We start from the raw sequence: 21607 nt of genomic DNA, 5'->3' as shown, positions 1-21607 counted from the left end.
CACTAATTTGAAATATATCATTTTGATTTGTTGATTTGGTCTTTACATACATTTCCAAAACATTTATGTCAATCTTATCCGCAAAGTTTTGAGGTATAACAAAAAATTGTAGCAAAGATTGATCATCATCAATTTTAAACTCAATGAACCTTGTATGGTTACCTTGAATCGAACAAGGATATTTTCCTGAAATATCCATTTGAATATTTTCACTAGTTGTACCCATTTTCTCATGCAATAATTCAACCAATTCAACATACTTCATTGAAGTATACATGTTAATAATCATTCTGGCACATTCAGTATACCTGCATCCGTTCATTTCAGTAATTATTTCGCCACCCCAGTACAACGCAACCATCACATTATGTACAAAATTTGCCATTTTTATTCCTACACATAAAAATAAGTCATCTTGCTAAGTAATAAATTAGAAAAATATTTAAAAGCTATGGTAAAAATAATAACACAATATGATACATTGACTTGACTTATTTAATTCATACCTTTGTAAATATTGTTTCAAAATTGGGCTACACAAACAAAATTTTGAATGAATATACTTGGAGTGTTTAGAACATTTGTTTCAACAAGGTTCATTTTATAACCATTTGTCCTCAGTAAAAAGAAGAGAAAATTAACTTTAACATAGTGTCGTAATTGATAGTCACGATTTAATGCAGAAATGTGATCAGCGATAACGTTTTATGATCTGTAAGATTCCAATGTAGCAGGATTTTATTCTTAATCCGGTGCCCCGTGATTAAATAAACATAAAACGTGATTGATAGTTACGTTTTATATAATAAACGTGATTGTCAGTTACGTTTTATAATCTGTAAAATACAGGATTCGATTCTTTAATTGCAGAGCCCGTGACTGGATAAAACGTACTAAAATATAAAAACGTTACTTTAAGTAACGTTTTAGCTCTAAAACGTGATTCTAGATAACGAAGTATAAAACGTTATTGTCAATAACGTTGTATTTCTGTTTGCTCCGTGAACTTTTGCTTTTTTTTTCATTAAATTTTTTAAAATAAAATAAAGCATAAAACGTTACTGTGAACCACGTTTATATTAGTTTTGTAAACAAAATTAAAAACATACTATTTTGGTGAATTGATTTATAGAATGACTTATTTTGGTCAATTCTTCAAAATGGACCAACACCTATGTACAATCCTACTAATGGAGACAGAACTTAATTGGCCTCAAAACAAGGGATAAAAATAGGGTGGGGTGTGGCATGACAAGTTTATGTTATTTTTCATTTTTCCTCTTTATATTCACTTAGAGCCTGTTTGGTTCAGCTTAAAAGCTGGTCAAACTGACTTAAAAGCTGGTTTTTTACTTATTTAGCTGTTTGGCAATACTCAAAATAACTTATTTTAAGTTAAAAAAAAACTTATTTTAAGCCAAAAGTTAAAAGCTAGGGTAGGGGTGCTTTTTGTTTTTTAGCTTATAAGCTGTTTTAAGTTGACCACATTTTTATTTTTTTGCCCTTAATATTTTTATACAATCTCCAAATTACCCACATAACCCTAACATCTATTTCTTTCATTTTTCCCTTTTTCACGTTCGGCATAGCAACTTCAGCACTTTTATCCAAACGCATAACTGCTTATTTTAAAAATAAGTTTCAGCACTTTCAAAAGTACTTTTTTAAAGCTGCTTTTATTAAGCCCATCCAAACGGGCCCTTAGTAGTATGACTTTTCAAAAAAAAAAATTGATATCTATATGACTATTATCTTTGTAATTGGATGAACTATCAGTTTCAAATTGATTGTTTTATCTTTGGGATAATGTACAAGTACCCTTTCAATCTATGTACGAAATTTCAGAGACACACTTATATTATAATAAGATCCTATTACCCCTTTAAACTTATTTTATTAATAACTTTCTACCCCTTTTCGGCCTACGTGGCACTATCTTGTTGACTCAACGTTGATTGACTTTTTTCTTCAAGCTAGTGCCACATAAGCCGAAAAGGATAGAAAATTACTTATAAAATAAGTTCAGGGGATAATAGGACCTTAATATAGTATAAGTGTGTCTCTGAAATTTCGGACATAGTTTGAGGGGGTACTTGTGCATTTTCCCTTTTACCTTTTGATTATTTGATATTTCTAAATAGAAAAATTAGATTGACATATTTTATCATGTTTAGCGTGAGATAAACAAAAACTATATTTGTAATTGCAACATAACTAATGCTTGATGTACATTACGTGAATTCAAATATAAGGATATTATTTGGAGTAATCATACACTTCGAAAATATATTTGTCTTTTTTCTCTATATTTTATATTCTTAATTTTAGATTTTAGTGTGACAAAGAAAGACAATTAATATTGTTTCCGCAATTTATCGCATGAGTTTTTAGAAGAAATTCAAAAAATTATCTTAAACAAAAGTGATTAATGTACAAATTTGTATTATACTTCTATTCTTGCTATTATTTTATTTTATGCACATTGTGTGTATAACATTTTCTTATCTGCTAAATCAAAAATCGAATCATTAAAGAACAAAAATGATTAACCAAGAATTGATAATTAATATCTTATTAATTTAATTTTCAGTTTAGCATGTACACAAATCAAAAATTGATAAATCAAAAAAATAATACATAAACTCGAATTGAATCGATTGATGCACACCTATAATTTCAACTATTGAAATTGAACGATGAACTAACTCCATGAAAAGACGGGTCAATTTAATTGCTCAACCTGACATGCTCCAGCCTTCAACAATAACATACTCGATGGAGTGTAGCACCCTCACAAAGTGGGATCTTAGTAGCGTAAAGTACTACAAGTAGACTTTACGTTTATTTCAGAGTAGCTAGAGATATTATTTCCGAATTCACCTCAAGAAAAACAATCTAGAAAAAAGAAATATTAGAAACAGTAAATGCTAACAGAAATCGAAGGACAAGAAACCACAAAAGTAACAGTGCTACAATTACTAGTATGAATGAATAACAAAACAGTGTACTCCCGATCTCCCACCTACAAACCTTTTATCCAAATCTATATTCTTTAAAACCTTCTATCTTAGGTCATCTTCAATAAATTAAAATTATGTCATGTCATATCTAATCATCTTTCATCGATCTATTAAATTTCCCTTGCCCCCACCCTATTTATCTACTCCCTGCCCTGCCTTATTATGTACCCCCACCATCACCACCACCACCAATCCTACTCAAAAGAAATCATTTTCTACATATGCCCCCACCCCCCACGTGGCTATAGTTAAGGGACGTAAATATAAGTAGTACCACAAAAATTAATTTTCTCCTTCAATAAATCTTTAAACAGATTGTACATAGATAGTGTCAATTAAAAAGTTGCGTCCAATACACGATTTGTTATACATGTTTCAGTATATATTAATTAAAATCTTTGAATAACCGGATATCTTTGGTATTAAAAAGTCTCTAACCAAGAATTTGAAATCGTTTGATATGAGGTATTAATCAAAATAATTCATTTAAAATTTAGTTCATCAAAAATATTGTTTCGCATTTTTTTTTAATCTAATCCAGGAATTAGTTATATCTCATACAAAGTCTTATTTTATTTCTAGAAAAGGGAGGGATAAGTAATCCAAGGTTTGACAATCCTTGGATAAGACCTGTAAATGACTAAATTATTTTGTAATTTAATGTTCCTTTTTATTCATACGATAACATTTATAAATATTTTTTTAACTTCTCCAAATTTGTTCCATGTAATTTGGTGATTTCCAAACTAATATTTTTCTCTCCATGTTTGATTTGTTATATTGAGTTTATTTTTTTGATTTTTTTTAGTGTAGTTCATCGATTGACTACTTGAATTATTTATTTTTAAAAAAAAATAAACTTCACGTATTTGAACAATTTAAGTAGCGGTAAATATATGTTAAGTTTAAGGTATATTTAACCAACAAAAAATTAGAAATATATCGTACTATCAAGGATTTCTATAGTGGCATCTAGGATTGTTCATGCTTATGGTTAAAAATCAAACCGAACCTCAATCGAACCAAATCGATTTAAAAAATCGATATTTGGTTTTTAAATTTTGAAAATCGATATTATTTGATTTGGTTTTGATTTTACTAAAAAATATCTGCAAAAATAACCAAATCGAACCGTTAAATTATATATATGTTTTATAATTATTTATATATTATTCATAAAAAATATAAATTTTTTATTAAATTTTAATTAACTTAAGTATTTAACTTTATTATTTTCTTAAATCCAACACTTAAATTTCAATCCAACTATTAAAACCCTAATTTTAACTTCACCAAAAATTTATTATTTAAATAATTTTACATATCATACCTAAGAAATTCAGTGCAGTTCTTTAAAAACAAATATACGCAACTTTCTTCCCTCGTTAAACAATTTTCAGCGCAGCTTTTTTTTTTTCTTTTAAAATTTTTTGAAAGCAACCTCCTCCTCTTCATGATCTTGTTTAGTCATATTGGTGTTTTCTTCTTCATCTTTTCATATTATATTTTTTCTGGATTTTAGCTAAATTTAATTTAGAGAGCATGATTTTAAAATATTTAATAAAGTCAAAATTCATTAATTTGGGCTATAAAATAAAAGGCCCACTTCGCTAAAGTTTAATATGTCATGCCATTTAAATTTGATTGGCCGGAGAGAAGTTTATTCTTATCACAGCTCTTCTATTCCACGACTATAAATAGGGTTGCTCATACTTGAGCTAGTGAATTCAAATACAAGTCAAGATCAAGCCCTATGAATAAGCTCAAAACCTCAAGACTCTAGATTCAATAACAAGCTCAAAAACCCTTGAATTCAAATACAAGTCAAGATCAAGCCCTATGAACAAGCTCAAAACCTCGAGACTCTAGATTCAAGAACAAGCTCAAAGGCCCTTGAATTCAAGTACAAGTCAAGATCAATTGAATTCAAGTACAAGTCAAATCAAGTTTATCAAGTTCATTAAATCCACAAATCAAGATCAAAATCACAAGATTCAAGAACAAAAGCAAAGACCCATGACTTTAAGTATAAGTCAAGATCAAGTTCAAAGACCCTTGAACTCAAGTACATGTCAAGATCAAGTTTATCAAGTTCATCAAATCCACAAATCAAGATTAAGCTCAAAGGTTCAACTACAAGTCAAGATCAAGATTTAAGAACACAACCATAAGCCCTTAAATCCAAAGTACAAGTCAAATTCAAGTTCATCATAATTCAAAAACAAGTCCAAAGGCCCTTAAATCCAAAGTACAAGTCAAGTTCAAGTTCATCAAAATTCAAGAACAAGCCCAAAAGTCGTTGAATCCAAAGTACAAGTCAAGTATTAGCTCAAGAGCCCTTGAATTACATTCTAAAAGACGAATCAAATGATTCATAGAGTTTGTAAAGCTCATAATTTAAAATCAAATCAATACTATTTTTGCAATACTTCTCCGTTCTTGATTATTATTTTCTCGACGCAAATTTTGTTGCCTACAACAACTTGTGCATGCAAAGTTCAACAACAAAAATGTCAAAGGACCAATACTTTGTTGTATACATTGTATGTATACAAATTTCAACTACACTCAACAAATGTATACAAGACGGAGTTTGGAGCAGGGCAAAAAAAGTTATCAAAAATTTCAAAATGGCACATCAATTTTTATTAATCAGCAGGGCAAAATCGCTTCTGACAGAGCGATTTTATTCTAACAAAATTGATGCCATTACTCCGTCGAAAAACATACAAATTGTTGCCCCAGCAACGATTTTGTCCAATTTTTTTTCTTTAAAATGCAATTTTGTCAAAAAAAAAATGACAACCCTACCCCTGCAACATTTTTCTAAAAAAAAATTAAAATTAAAACTGCTGCTATAGAAGCGTTTCAATCAAAAAATATTTTTTTACAAAAAATTGAAATGGATTTTCTTGTAAAAAAAATTTAAAAAAAAATTGTTAAGAAATAGCGATTTAATTAAAAAAATTACTGATTTTTTTTAAAAAAAAAAAAAGAAAAATCAACGTTTTAAAGAAAATCGATGATATAGCAGCAATTTCAATTTAAAAAAAATTGAAGAAAAATGCAGAGATGTTAAAAAAATAACGAAGTAACGGCATCAATTTTGTCAAAAGAACATCGCTCCGCCAGGAGCGATTTTACCCTTTTGGTTAAAATAAATGATGTGCCTTTATGAAATTTTTAATAAATTTTTTGGCCCTTTTGGCTCGGGAGAGGGTCTATCAAATTCAGCAACATATACATATTTTCTTAATATTAGATTGATACTTATTGTGTCCCTTATTACTAGTCCATTTTTGAATTAGTACACATACGAAGAAAAAATTAATGACATGATGAGTTTAGCATTTTACCCCTAGTAATTATGAAGTGGACGAAAAGTTAACATTTTATCAAAGTAATTAGTCATTTAATTGAAGATATAATAAGTAAAAAAATGCCCTTTCTTGATTTGTCAAAATGGACAAGTAATTAGGGACAACTATAAAAGGAAAAATGGAAAAGTAATTAGGGACGAAGGGAGTATGATAAATAGTTATATATTTAAAATTGTAAATAGGCAGGATTCTTCAAGAATAAATAAGGTTGTGCTTTTGAGAGATAAAATATGGTGAAATTACGTGGTTAAGCAAACTTATATTACTTAATTACTCATCATAGCCATAGTTTCTTATAATTACCACTCACAACTAACATTATACAATAATTACGTGGTTGACTTCGAGTTTGTATAATTAGCCAGATTTGTATATGTATAATTCGCCAGAATATACAAATATATATGTATAATATACAATTATCTAATCGATATACATATACAATTCACCTCTCTCCTTTTTTCTTCCCTCTCTCGCTCGCCTCTCTCCTACCTCTCCCAAGCTCGCTTGCATCTCTCCTCTCTCTCCCAATCTCGTTTGTCATATATACAAATGCATATGTATAATATACAATTATTTAACCGATATACATATACAATTCACTTCTCCCACTCTCTCCCCTCTTTCGCTTGTCTCTCTCCCAATCTCGCTCGTCTCTCTCCTCCATTTCCCAGTCTCGCTCGCCTCTCTCCTCCATCTCCAAATATCGCTTGCTATATATACAAATACATATGTTTAATAAAAATTATCTAACAGATATACATATACAATTCAATTCTCTCCCACTTTTGGGCCTCTCTCCCAGTCTCGCTCATCTCTCTTCTCCCTATAACATGTAACTACGAGTTTTAATTATCAAACTATAGTTATGAAGAGTAATTAGACTATTTTTGAGTGACTACATGTGAAAGTTCCCATAAAATATTGACATTACATAACCAATTAGTAAATCTCCAGTAATCATCAATATGTGTTTACTTAATCAAATTAATGCGTATACAAACTTAAAAGGTTAGTGAGATTGCAGACAACATATTCGAGTAATAGACTTCTTCTAAAAATAAAGATTCATATTTTTCAATCATTAAATCGATAATATAGACTTCTTTACTTAATAATTGGCTATATAGTGCCAATATTTTGAGGTCTAACATATGATAAACAATTTAAATTAAGAAGGATAAATCATATAAATATGCTATATTATAAAAATATTTACCATTTATGTCAACATAATTTTTTTAACTAAATGTAACATTTTTTTAGGATTAAGAAAATTGTACAACGCCTCTTTTCTCAACTCTTTTTTCTTTTCTTATTTTCATTGTTCTGCTTCTTTTTCTCATTCTGTCTTTTTACTCCCATGCTTCTTTTCCCTTTCTTTTTTTTACTCTTCTACTTCTTCGTCTCTTTCTTTTGCGTTTTTTATCTTCTTTCTTTTTTCTTCTTCTTCTTTGAGCTTTTCATCTAAAAATCATCCTCAATCAGTTTTTGTCCATTTCACTATTTTTATTCAAAAATAAGATAAAAAGAGGAATAAAAAGATCAGAAATTTGTACAAAATCACGTTTTTAAAGCAGAAATTTCAGATCTCTAAAATTACAGAAACAAGAGTTCATCATTGATGGTCATTATAAAGCTTCAAATTTTGAATTTTATGGATTTGTGATCAATTTGGATAGGTAGTTCCTACAAATAACAAAAAATGTCGTTTGGAGTTTATATCTCAATTTTAAGAGGGTTTAATTAAGTTTATAATTGATTTTGGAGAAAAATCAAATTGAAACTCGAAAAAAAGTGGAGTTTGTGGAACTATATCACAATTGTATTAAAGTTATACTACAAACTCACTTTTTTTTTTAATAGTAATATCAACCAAAATAATTTAAGAAAACACTTTAATACATTTATATCATAGACACAATATATATTGCAAACATCACTCATGTTCTTAGAGATACAAACCAAAACAATTCATAAGACACTTATAATACATAATTTATTCATGAATGATACAAGTTTAATTCAGTCTATAAATTATCGTCTTGTCTTTCGTTAGTTACGTTTTTCATTGTTAATTTTCTCTTCTAGTTCAACTTTAATATTGTGTAATACACTTTTATCGCAAATTTAATCCATATTGTAGTTTACTATTTGTTACTATTAAATCACTTGTTTAATTCATTATTGATATAAACTTAATTCACTCTATAGATCATTGTCTGGTGTTCCATTAGTTACATTTTTTTATCCATGCATAATTCTCTCTTCTAATACAACTTTAATATTTGAGTAATGCACTTTTTGTACAAGATAATTCATTTTGCAGTTTATTGATTGATTTTTATGATTGAATTACTTGTTTAATTCATCATTGATGTAAGTTTTATTCAGGTTACAAATCACATAGTGCTCTTTCGTTTGCTTCATTTTGAATTCATGTTTAATTCACTTCTAATTCAACTTTAAAATGAGTGTAATACATTTTTAGTTTAAATATAATTCATTTGGCAGTTTATTATGTCTCTTCATTTCTTACGATTAGATTACTTGTCTAATTAATTATTGATACAAGTTTTATGTAATTTACGAATTAGAGAGTATATTTAAAATAAATAATTATTTCTTAAAAGAGATTCACTCAACATAAACTATGTATAACAAGATCACACATGAAGACTTGCAAAAATGTTAGGCCTTATGATGAAGAATGAAGAATAAGGAATAAAATCCTTTTTAGCATTTTGTTTTAGAAGTTGATTAGTTTACTATAAATATTCAGATCATGCTTTTGTCTTCTAATTAAGTATTAACGCATGTCTAGTATTATGTATGAATATTATGAAATTTTCTATGTATATATCATTACACGATGTGTGTTAAAATGCTACTTATAATTTATTTATATTATATAAAAATTATAAGTGGTGAAAACAAGTATTAAATGTGTATTAAAAATAGTTATAATTCATTTGTATGACATATGTAAGTTTTAAGAAAAATTTTAAACTTAAGCTTGCATTATGAATTAGTGTTGTATTAAACATGTATTAAAGTTATTTTAAAATTGTTTTTAGTAAGTATTGCTAAAAATTGACAAAAATAATAATAAATTAAAAGTATACTTAAAAATGATAATTATTAAATAAAAGACCTTCACATATATAATTTTCACTTAAGAAAATATCAATTTTACGTAGGACTTGTACTTACATGTTAACTTTCTTAGGCAACAATTATCAATGGACTTCAAAATTTGATTTGTGGATTAGCAAACTTTTTGGCCTTCTCTACGAATGGGTTGGGCTGTTGACCCTAAATAACAGTCCATTTATTTCACAAAATTACATATTTTGTCTTTCAAATATATTTGGTTTTTAATTTGGAGAACTACCTAATTAGGAATATTATATTTATTAATTTTTATAGTTTGAACTAATTGTATTTTATATCACTAATTAATAATTTCATATCAGATTTCAAGTCACATACACCTAGATACATGTTTTATACACTTAGCTAGACACATTGAAATAGGGAGAGAATTGAGCTAGAACATGAAGAAGCAAGTAATTGTTTATGTATCCAAAATACATGTGAATTATACTAAATACATGTATCTTTATATACCTGGGGTGATTCCATGTATATGGATACTAAATACATAAGAGAGTGGTGAGCGAGATTCGTCTATGCATCACAAATACATGCAAATTTACTCGGATACAGTTTATAAATAGCAAATTATACTTAATTTTGACTCCATGTATCTCGAGATATATGTATTTGGACATGAACGTACCAAATCTGGTAAGGTTCGTAATATTGCAAACTAGCATATATCTAAGTAACTTGCTCCTAAACTAGTGAAATTTTTGTAAGTTATCTTTCAATTTTTGTCCTTCAAATGAATTGGTCTTTAATTTTTTTTTTCTTTCGCAATCAAACTTATGTCTACTGGAACATAAATTCTTTAGAAACTAAATCATGTTTAGACATATCTTGTAAAATATTATGACATAAAAATATAAACTTATTTCTTATAAAGAAAAAAATTACATTTATCACGGAAAACAAAATTAAAGACCAAACACAAAATGGGCTTTAAAGTGCAAATGAGCCTTGAATTGATTTGGGGGTTAACCTAACTCAACCATTAGGCTTGCCTAACTAGATCAACTGTTTAGAGAATCACAAGTCTTAAATAACACTCTCAAATGAGAATCACTTTCCCAAGAAATTTGTTGAACTAAGAAAGAAAAAAAGATTTTTGTTTATTTAAAAAAATAGAGAAATAAATTAATTAGAAGTAAAGAATAGCAACTAGAAAAAGAAAGTTGTCTGCATTTGTTATTTAGATCTCAAGCCTTCCAATAGGCTTCCTTATCAAGTGAGTGGGTTAATTTTTAAGATGATCGCTCAATTAATAACTATAATTATTTCTTTTTAAACTAGTTCATTATAGTGTTGAGGGGCATTCCTCATCATACTAGTCGTGGTATGGTCGTTTTGTCCGTCATTATGATTTGAGATTGTTCTAATAAAATAATTCCTAACTTGTCTACAACTAGCATTGGTGTTGTATACATAGGAGGAGCTCAAAAAGGGTGGGGTTCTCTATGCTTCCCGCTCTAGTTCTCTCCTTCGTTACTATATCTGTCACCTTGTTTTACTTTTTGAACACGTCTTCAACATTGCTCTCATTTACCTTATCAAGTAACTACATTCAGAAGTTAAGTTAGCGCGATATGGGTGATCATTTGTAATCATGTGTACAATGCTTACATGTAATGCCATATTAGTTTACAAATTTTATAGTGTTATTTTAATTTTTAATCCATGAAAATATAACATGTTAATCCGTTCAAATTACCTTCAACTATTGTATATATACTTATTGGATGGTCATGCATGTGTAACTTCACAAAACTTAGAATATTAGATATCAAGTTTCTAATTTTGACATGTTGATAACATCTTACATAAAATTAATAATTAAAATAAAATAGATGCATATAAAGTTGGGAAGTTATATTTTAAAAAAGATTTATACAAATTTTAGTTTTAGATTTGAAGTCTCTAATTAAAAATTTGTATTAGGCCCCCCAATTATTATTGGTTATTTGATACGATGCGTAACAAAATGAAAAACGATAGTACATATGATATTTTAGTAATGTTGGATTAGTTATATCAATATGATTATTTTAATCAATTATTTGATTTGTTGTCTTAAATAAATAAATTAAGTGTATTAGGATAGAAACAATACATACCCAACATAATGAACTAAAATAGAAATAGTATTCATGTATTGTTAAGTTTTTTCTATATTATATATTATATAAATAAGAATAATACTAAAATAGATACATAAATTGAAAACACTGTCAAACAATAAATTAAAAATTTTCAAAATTAATAATATTGTTTTTATAATACTTCCTACCAAACTATCAATAACTACCAAAAAAAAAGTATTTTCTAGCATGACACTAGGTTTGCACTAACTACTCCACCCCTCAATTTTTTCAAAAGCAAGGGCATAGATTAGAGAATATTCATAGTTTTTGCTCAAAATAATATATTAATACTTTGATGTAATTATTTCAAAATTTAGAATTTATAAAATTAAAATTTTAACATCGCCTTTCATCATGGTATATGAAAAGGGAAAAAGTGATAAAGTTTTATATATGAAGAAATTCTTGTTAGGAGTGTTAGTGCGTTACCAGTAAAAGAACTTTATAATAAGCAATTTAATTTTATCGAAGTGTGAACTTTGAATACCGAATAAAAACGAGAAAAAAATTATAAAGTGAAAAGGAAAGGGTAGCGAATAAGATAAAGTGTAATAGTATTTTGTCTAATAATACACCAACCATATTCTATTTTCCCACTAAATGACTAATGTTACGATCCTCCCCAGACAAAGACCCAACATACCAACGCGCGTCTGTCACTGTGTGATTCACACGGCGGACAACACAAAGTTTTGTTCTTTTTTTACGAGGATACGAGATAATTAATTTTAAAAAATAAAAATTTAAAAATATTGTTTGGTTGAATAATTATAGAGTAATTTATTTTGAATTTAGTTATTTTATGATTATAATATCTTTTTATTTATATTAAGAATAAAATAATAATCTTAATATAATTAGTTACGGAATAACTTGTTTTAGAGTCTTAATAGTCTTTTTTTTTTCTTTGAGCAAAAAAAAGTCTTTTTCTTTGAAATTAGAGTCTGTTTAGATTGATTTAGAAGTTAATCAGATCTGATTTAAGTTATTTTTATTTTTTGAGAGTATCTGACAAAGTTAAATTAAATTTAAAATGACTTGAGAAAGTTAAAAATCAAAAGTAGGACTTGTCCTGCTTTTTTTGTTTCATTAACTTAACGGTTATTTAATTCAATTTTTTATTTTTTAACTTTAATCTATTTTTTTAAGTTAATTTAAACGGTCTCTTAACGCTCCCTAACAAAGACAACTCCATACTCAAGTAAGCACGAACCCAAGACCTGTAGGTTAAGGATAAAGGAAGGGGTCGACCCACCTTATACCAAGGGTGGTCACCCGACACTGCTTGGTTGAAATTTTTTAGTATATAAACATATATAAAAAATTGAAAAAATTATAAAAAGGAACAAATATTAAAAATGACACTATATTGTTTAGAGTTATCCAATTTATTTAAACTTGTAATTCAGATCAATTCAATGAATAGATATTATTGCAAAGTAACTTTAAAGCTTTCAAAATCAAGACTGACTTACGAAATCGAATGGATGGTAATCTTTTGAATGATTTTTTGATGCTTTATATAGAGAAAGATATATTTAGTTACTATCACTAATGAGGTTGTAATGAATACATTTCAAAATATGAAAATTTGAGGAGAGTTATAGTAGTTTACTTTATTTATATTTTATCAGTACGTTTTAAATAATTTTATATTAATATGATGTTTTTATGTCAATTATTTCTTATTTATTTATTATTAAATATCGACACCCACTTACAAAATATTTTGCGTACGCCACTAAATAAAGAAGTACTTACTACTCCACCATAACTACTGTTCGTAAATATCTATAACTTTAATTAAATGTGTGAGTACACTATTCTTTATTTATGTGACCAAACTCTAATAAATATATCGTCAAACTTTAATTAAATGTGTGAGTACATTATTCGTAACATATATTTTTTGTTAAAACTTAGTGTTATATTATCAAATTATTGTATAACAAATGGTTTATATATATCCACATTATCTTATAAATAATGCATATTTACCGTCATATTTTTTAACAAATTGAATTTAAAAAATAATAATCTTATATCTTATTAAATAATTTAAAAAATTACTTCACTCATTTTTTTATCTATTTATATTCGGCTTAACTAAGAAAAAAATTATTTCGGTTTTTATTTAGAACTGACCCAAACCCATTTTATGACCGAGTAGAAGAGAGAATCAATTTCCCGCCATTTGGATCAGGTCACGAGGGATGAATAAAATGGTTGAAATAATTTTTTGAAGTCACGTGATATTTTCAAAATTAGGAAACCAATTTTAGAAGGAAAAAATTAAGTTCAGCTAATATAACTTCGTTAATAGAAAAAAGTGAACACATACAATATTATTTATTAAATGATGAGATATATATACACTACTTAAGGAGATAATTGTTATTTTTCCCTTTTTACCTAATTTCTCGATAAAAAGAAATACAATATATAGATATAGAATATTTTTAAATATTTTTACGTGTATATATCGATTTTAAACTTTCTAATATAAAATTAGAGATTGATTTAGTAATTAAGACAATTTAAATTCAATGTAATATTTCAAACTCAATTTTCAATATCTATATATATATATTTTTCTAAATATATTTGAATCTACATGTATTGCAATCCACCTCTATTCTAATTTCTAGGCCATTTAAGAGAAGCTAGTCCCTTAGTCAAATTTACGAAGGAGGAAAATATGAATCAAGCCTTTCAAGGCGACCCTTGGTTCATCAACGGCCACTTCCTGTCTATTTAGCATTGGGAGCCAAATTTCGTTCCAGATAAAGCTATCCCAAAATACTCTGCAGTGTGGCTAAGACTCCCTCATTTACCCATAGAATTCTATGATGGACTTCTACTAAAACGAATTGGAAATTCCATCGGTAAGTTACTCAAGGTCGATGCCTGCACCAGCTCCACCCTGCGTGGTAGATATACTCGGCTATGCATCCAAATTCCAATGGAGAAACCAGTTCAGAGTTTTATACACATTGGACAGCATAAACAAGTTATCACCTACGAGCGCGCGGGTATTCTATAGGCATAATACATATATTAGACCTTAAACTTGGCTTCAAATTTTAACTTTGACCTCCAACTTTCATAATGCACAAATAGGCACTTTAACTATCCAATTTTTAAATAAATAAAAACATGAGTCCTACATGGCAAAATACACGTAGGACACCACGTAGGACAAAAAATGACATGTTGGATGACATGTAGGACTTGTGTGTTTATTTGTTCAAGTTTATGCAAGTTTAAGTGTCTACTTGTGCACACCCAAAGTTGAAGGGCATAAATGTGATTCGAAGCCAAGTTAAAGGACATATTTATGTATTATGCCTATTCTATATACGAATTGTGGTAGGCTTGGTCATACACAAAAATTCTATATTTACCACAAGATTAACTTGCATAAAGATTCCCTGAAGGACACTGTACAAGAGTTCAATACTCTAAATCAGAAATCAAATGAATGGCAAACAGTTAAATTTAACCATAGCAGGCGGAGCGAACAAGGAAAGATTTTTCCTAAGGCGAAACCAGATCATCAAACTACAAATTGATCAGGTATAAATGTCAATATTTATGCGGATGATTCCGGTAAGTTACTCAGTTCTCAAAACTTTTCAGGAACAACTCTCTTATCGCGTTAATAGTTTCAATGCTCTGGGTTCCTTCAATGATACTAACTCTTTAACCACTGAAGACTCTGACAAGCTTTATGCAAACTTAAGTCCCACTAAATACATTAACTTCAACTTATGTCCTTCCTCGCTTCAATTACTCAAAAATTCTTCCGCACTAAGCCACGTGGTTACACAACATCATAACATTGTAATACCTCTTTCCACACTGGCCCACCTTTTCCTCAAAACAGCTTAAATCCACTGCTACTGAAATGATATTAAACCTAGCTATCAAAATATCAACATTGTATGTCTGCCTATAAAGATCTTCAATTATCACAACCCCATTCTCAATCTCCTAACCATCACATTATTCATAGCCTTTCATTTTTCAAAGATGTTCAGACACCTTCCTCCCAACCGCCAGATAATTCACTTATCTCCGATAACTCAATCCTCAGTCCCACCTCGAAACGACATGAACAACTACCCTCATCCTCCTCAATCTCCTAACCCACCATTGGTTTTTGCGACTCAACCAATCCACCCCTCACATCAACCCCAATCTTGGGTAGAGATGAGCCTACAGGGACAAGCAATCATCTTTTCCATGGATATCAACGGGATGGAAACTCTGGTAATCCTCCAAAACCAGAATTTCCTGGCGCAACTCATATCGGAGGGTATGAAAGTAGCTATGGATTTTTTTGTGAATCAACTATGGGCAGCAAATGTACTCGACCCTCTAGCACCAGCAGTAACTCCTGCCTTCATCCAAACAATGCAGACTTTGTGGAACCTCCCTCACCATCTCAGTCCATATCCAAACTTGAGCAACCTAGGTCAAACCCCTTTCTTCACTCCGCAAGAGCTCATTCACAACAACCCACTGATCTTTCCTTGGATGCCAGTCCAGACTCCACAACCAACTTTCCCCATACCAGTCCCAGGGAGCCAATCCACTCAAATTCCTCTAGATCCAGAAGTGGCAAGAGCCCCTTCACTTGGAAGGATAAGTTCGTTCACCGAAATATCAAACTTCAAAAGTGCAGCCCTTATGATTTTTCCAAAAGAAGAGGACAAAAAGTACATTCACAACTGTCCGCCCAATCTAACGAAGTTCTCCTTCGATCTCAGGCCAGCAATAAACAGTGCACTAGCCAAGTATGCAGTAGTATTGAGCCCGACCTTGAGAATCTTTCCAAACCACATGTCGGGAAATGTTGATGTTCCACCATTTTTCTGCTCTCCCATGACTCAACCGACTAGCATTATTGTTTGGAACACCCGTGGAGTTAATAATGATAATTTTAAGAGAAACTTCAAAGAGCTCATTCGAAGCCATAACCCTTGCATGGTGGCTCTTTTAGAGACCAAATTGTGTAACCATCACAGTATGGTCAGTGAATATGGTTTTGATGACTACTGGGAAAACCCAGCACAGGGCAGATCTGGTGGAATTGTGCTTCTCTGGCATTCCAACATTATCACTGTCACTAGGAAACGTCAAACCCCTCACGAACTCCATGCCATGATACAGGTAATTCCTTAACAATATACTTAGTGGTTCTCTACTATTTATGCGAGCACTTACCACTCCCAACGTAATAATCTTTGGAACAACCTTAAGTTCATTGCTAACAGTTATAATTGTCCTTGGCTTGTAACGGGAGATTTTAATGAAATTCTCACACAACATGACAAATGAGGTGGTAGATCTTTTAATGCTCACAAAAGCTCCCACTTTTGATCTTGTATTAATCATTGTAATCTCATAGACATAGGTTTCAAAGGTGCCGGCTACACTTGGTCTAACCACATGAAAAAATATAAATCTTTGATTCTTGAGTGGATGGATAGATATTTTAGTAATAATAGTTGGCTTGACCTGTGGCCTAATGCTCAAATGACTCATCTCCCCAAGACTCACTCGAATCATAACCCTTTGCTCTATCACTCTTAAAATCTCTTACGGGTTAAAGAACAGTAATCCTTTTAGATTTGAAAAGTTTTGGTTAGACCATCCTCAGTCAATACTTTAGTAGAAAATTGTTGGAAAAATAAACCCTACCAAGAAGCTCTTCCTTGTTTTACTGCTAACGCTTCTGATTGGAGCAAAAAAAAACTTTGGGGATATTTTTTTTTTTTTAAAAAAATCCTCGCCTATCTTGAAGGCATTCAAAACTTCTCTAATTTCCCTCACAGTCCCTTTTTGCAACATATTGAGTGTAATCTTAGGAAGGATTTCAATGATATTCTTAAGTTAGAAGAAGACTATTGGAAACTTAGATCCCGTATTAATTGACTTAAAGATGGGGATGCAAATACTAAGTTTTTCATCTCTCCGTAGTGAATCACAGACGACGAAATCGTATTGCTTACTTTAAGGATGATAGTGATAACTGGATTACTGATCCTAAAAAAATTATTGATCATGCTCTTGCCTACTACACTTCCTGCTTTACTACTGCTCACTCCTCCTCTAATTGGATTAGCATTCATACAGCTACTCCTAGATTCCATAAACTTGATCTCTCCGATTTGGACAGGCCTCTTAGTGATTTTGAAGTCACTCAAGCTCTTTTTTTCCTCAAACCCTTTAAAGCTCCAGGACCTGATGGTCTACACCCACATTTCTTTCAATCCCAATGGAACACAGTGGGTGTATCAACTCTTGAGTATTGTCATGCTATTTTCGATAATCAAACCATTCCTCCTTCCTTGAATAATACTTTCCTTTGCCTCATTCCAAAATTTAACAATGCAAACCATCTAAAAGACTATCACCCTATTGGCCTTTGCAACACCATCTATTAGGTTATTACCAAAATTATTGCATACCATATCAAACCATACCTTCAAAACCTTATTGGGCCTTGTCAAACTAGTTTTCTTAAGGGTCGGAGGGCCAAAGACAATGCTATATTAGTCCAAGAACTCCTAAATGAGCTTCATAATACTAAAAGCAAAAAGGGTATGGTCATGCTCAAAATTGACCTTGAGAAGGCCTTTGACCGACTTGAATGGTCCTTTGTCCATCGAGCTTTACTTTACTTCAAGTTTCCTCCAAAAATCTGCAAACTCATTATGAGCTGTATTACCACCTTGAATATCGTTGGCTTAGTTAATGGTAACCAAACCCCTTACTTCTCTCCCTTAAGGGAATAAGTCAAGGGGACCCCATGTCCCCATACATCTTCATAATGTGTATGGAACTCCTTTCCACCTATATCCACTACCAGGTGGATCTTCTGCTGTGGGATCCGATCCAACTATCAACTCATGAACCCTTTTTCTCCCATTTATTTTTTGCAGATGACCTAACTTTGATTACAAAAGGAACTTCCAAATCCTTACCAACTATTTCCAGATGCATGAATGACTTTTGTGTTCTTTCTAGCCAAAAAATAAATCACACCAAGTCTAAGGCCATTTACTCCCTCTACTGCGAAGATAATGTGCAAGATCTTGTCAAAAATCTGTTAAGTATAACTCCCTCCTCTCAATTTGGGAAATACCTTGGCTTACCTATTCTTTTCGAAAAGCCTAAACCCAAGGATTTCCAATTCATTATTGATAACATGAAGAAAAATCTCTCCAGTTGGAAAACTAATTTCATGACAACAACTGGTTATGTTACACTAGCTAAAACTACCCTCAACGCCATCCCAACCTATACCATGCAATATTTTCTACTTTCAAAAAAGATCGGTCACACTATAGAAAAAATACAGAGCGATTTTATTTGGGGGTCCTCTATCCATAAACGAAAGCTTCACTATGTTGGATAAAATCATATCTGCAAAAGAAAATGGTGGTCTTGGACTGCAAAAAGCTGAAACTAAGAAAAAAATTCTTATCACAAGCCTTGCATGGAGACTTCTCACTAACAGAAATTCCCTTTGGGCAAAAACTCTTACCCAAAAAACAAACATAGAACCTACGCTAATTCCCAATCTTTCATTTGGAAGAACATTCTTTAGGGAAACAACTTTTGTTCTTCCAGTACAGGTTGGTTCCCTTAGTCTGGCCTATCCATCAATCTCTGGCATCATCGCTGGATTTTTGATACTCCTCCTCTTAGAAACCTGTTACATGGTTCTTTAATGAAAGGAGAAGATCATCTCAAACTTTTTAACTTTTGGACGGGCTCTTCTTGGGATTGGTCGAAACTCTCATTTGAAATACCTCCTGACTTCCTTGCTGAGGCCTCAAAAATTAGTCTCACTAACGAAATTGGACACCCCAACATCCCATATTGGATTCATGTCACCAGCGGTATCTTTTCTACCCATTCGGTAAGACAATTTCTTGCTACTCACTCTTCTAGATCCTTTCCTTTCCTTTCTATTGGAGTTGGCACTTGAGAACTCTTGAAAAAATAAAATTCTTCTTGTGGCTCTGTACGCATGGACGATTGCCAACCAGAACATACCTTCACTACATCAACATTGTACTAGACTCGGTATGTCAAGTTTGTCACCTTGGAAATGAAACCATTAGTCACATTTTCATCGAATGCTATGTAGCCAAGAAATTCAGGTTGGATATGGGTATAAATATCAATAATATTGGTTGGGACACCCGAAAACACTGGCTACATAAACTCAATCTCCTGTCTTACCCTTGTAATGACATACCTTACGAATGGACTGATCTTCTCCCTCACGCCATTTGACACATTTGGACTAACAGAAACCACAACACCCATAATGGTAAATCTAAATTTCTTTCACATTCCCTAGTCAACAACAAAACTTTAGAATATTTTCATTACACTTCATCTCCTTCCAATCCCGATGCAGTGTTTTGTTCCCCCTTTTGGATATTTTGAGTTAATTATTGATGGCTCCTTCATGATGAAACATAAGGGTAGCGGTACTGTTGGAGTCGTCCAAGATAACCATGGAAATTGGAAGGCTGAATTCTATAAAAAAGCTAGCAGTCACACTCATATTATGACTGAACTTGAAGCCCTCATTGAAGGCTTAAAGATAGCAGATATGCTGAATCTCCAACCCTTGGAAGTCGAAACAGACTCCACTAATCTCCTCGATTACTTAAAAGAACCAAACTCATTATATTCTTCAATTGACATGTCTTGCAGATTAATGTTGAGGAGGTTGGGGAATCCAGTGGTCCGCCATAACTTCAGGCAGGGAAACAAAGTAGCAGACTTTTTGTGCAAGATAGGTTCTCAGCTAACAACGACCCCTCAATCACATATTCTACATACTCCACCTGAAGCTGCAATAGAGTTTTTCTCAAAGCAGATCAAGAAGGAGTTCTAGCTACTAAGCAAATATTTAGGTCATTATGTAATAAGTTAGCTAGTTTTGGGAACTTATCTGTAATCACTAGCTATAATAGTGATCGTGTATTGTTCTAACTATATATATAATATATCCTTTCTACCAAAAAAAAATAGAAAAGCTAGTCCCTATTGAAAAATTCGGCATAGATTATTTAAAGTATTCTTTTAAATATTTCTTAACAATTTTACATTATATGATAATATATAAATGTAAATTTAATTATAAGTGTGATAATTGAATATGGGTCATCTTGAGGAAGACTAATGAATGATAATAATAAAGAATAACCTTTTAATTTACTTTTTATTATAGTTAGGTATGACAAACAATTACATTGCTTGATTCTACTAATCTTTATTTATTGTGTTTTATTATCATAATCTATTTTGAGATTTATTAATTTAAATATCATATACTCTGTTCTCTTTTTCATTCTCTTTTATTGAGGAAAAGAGAAGGGGCACAATGTGAGTTGCACCTAGCTAGTATATAAATTATTCAACTAAAATACTAGCATACATACGTGATAATGTTATATGATATTTGGAACAAATCAATAATAATAGATAGACATTGAAATCGTGCTCTCAAATTAATGATTTTAAATTTTTATTTTCATTGTTTATATGGAAAAAAGATTTTAATTTAATCATGAACTTATGATTTTAAAATTGACATATCATTTATTTTTTAAAAAATAGCTCGTTATATTAATAACTCATATATATATTCTTTAACTTAAAAATTAATATTTATTAAGTAAAAAATAAAATTTCCTTTTTAATTAATTTTAAAAGATATACGTGACATTTAAAAATTCCACACGATAACTTTTAACCATACTCACCCAACCAAATCGAAAATAAAAAAAACTTCCCACCTTTTCTATTATTCACGAAGAGCCAAATTGAATTGTATAGCATAATTGGCGATATGCTAAAAAGAAAGAATCAT

General features: G+C 30.5%; 1 protein-coding gene across 1 annotated transcript; it reads left to right on the top strand.

The window, feature by feature from the left end:
* Nucleotides 1-15667: 15667 nt before the first annotated feature.
* LOC107004257 lies at nt 15668-20744 on the top strand. The gene is made up of 2 exons (XM_015202487.2): nt 15668-16878; nt 20446-20744. Exons 1-2 carry the CDS (start codon nt 15736-15738, stop codon nt 20485-20487), a joined length of 1185 nt encoding a protein of 394 aa, XP_015057973.1. The 5' UTR covers nt 15668-15735; the 3' UTR covers nt 20488-20744.
* The last annotated feature ends 863 nt before the right edge of the window (nt 20745-21607 follow it).

Source organism: Solanum pennellii, chromosome 11 (genome assembly GCF_001406875.1).
Source record: "Solanum pennellii chromosome 11, SPENNV200".
NCBI lineage: Eukaryota > Viridiplantae > Streptophyta > Magnoliopsida > Solanales > Solanaceae > Solanum > Solanum pennellii.
Note: the sequence above shows the minus strand (reverse complement) of the source record. Positions and strands in the feature narration are given on the sequence as shown.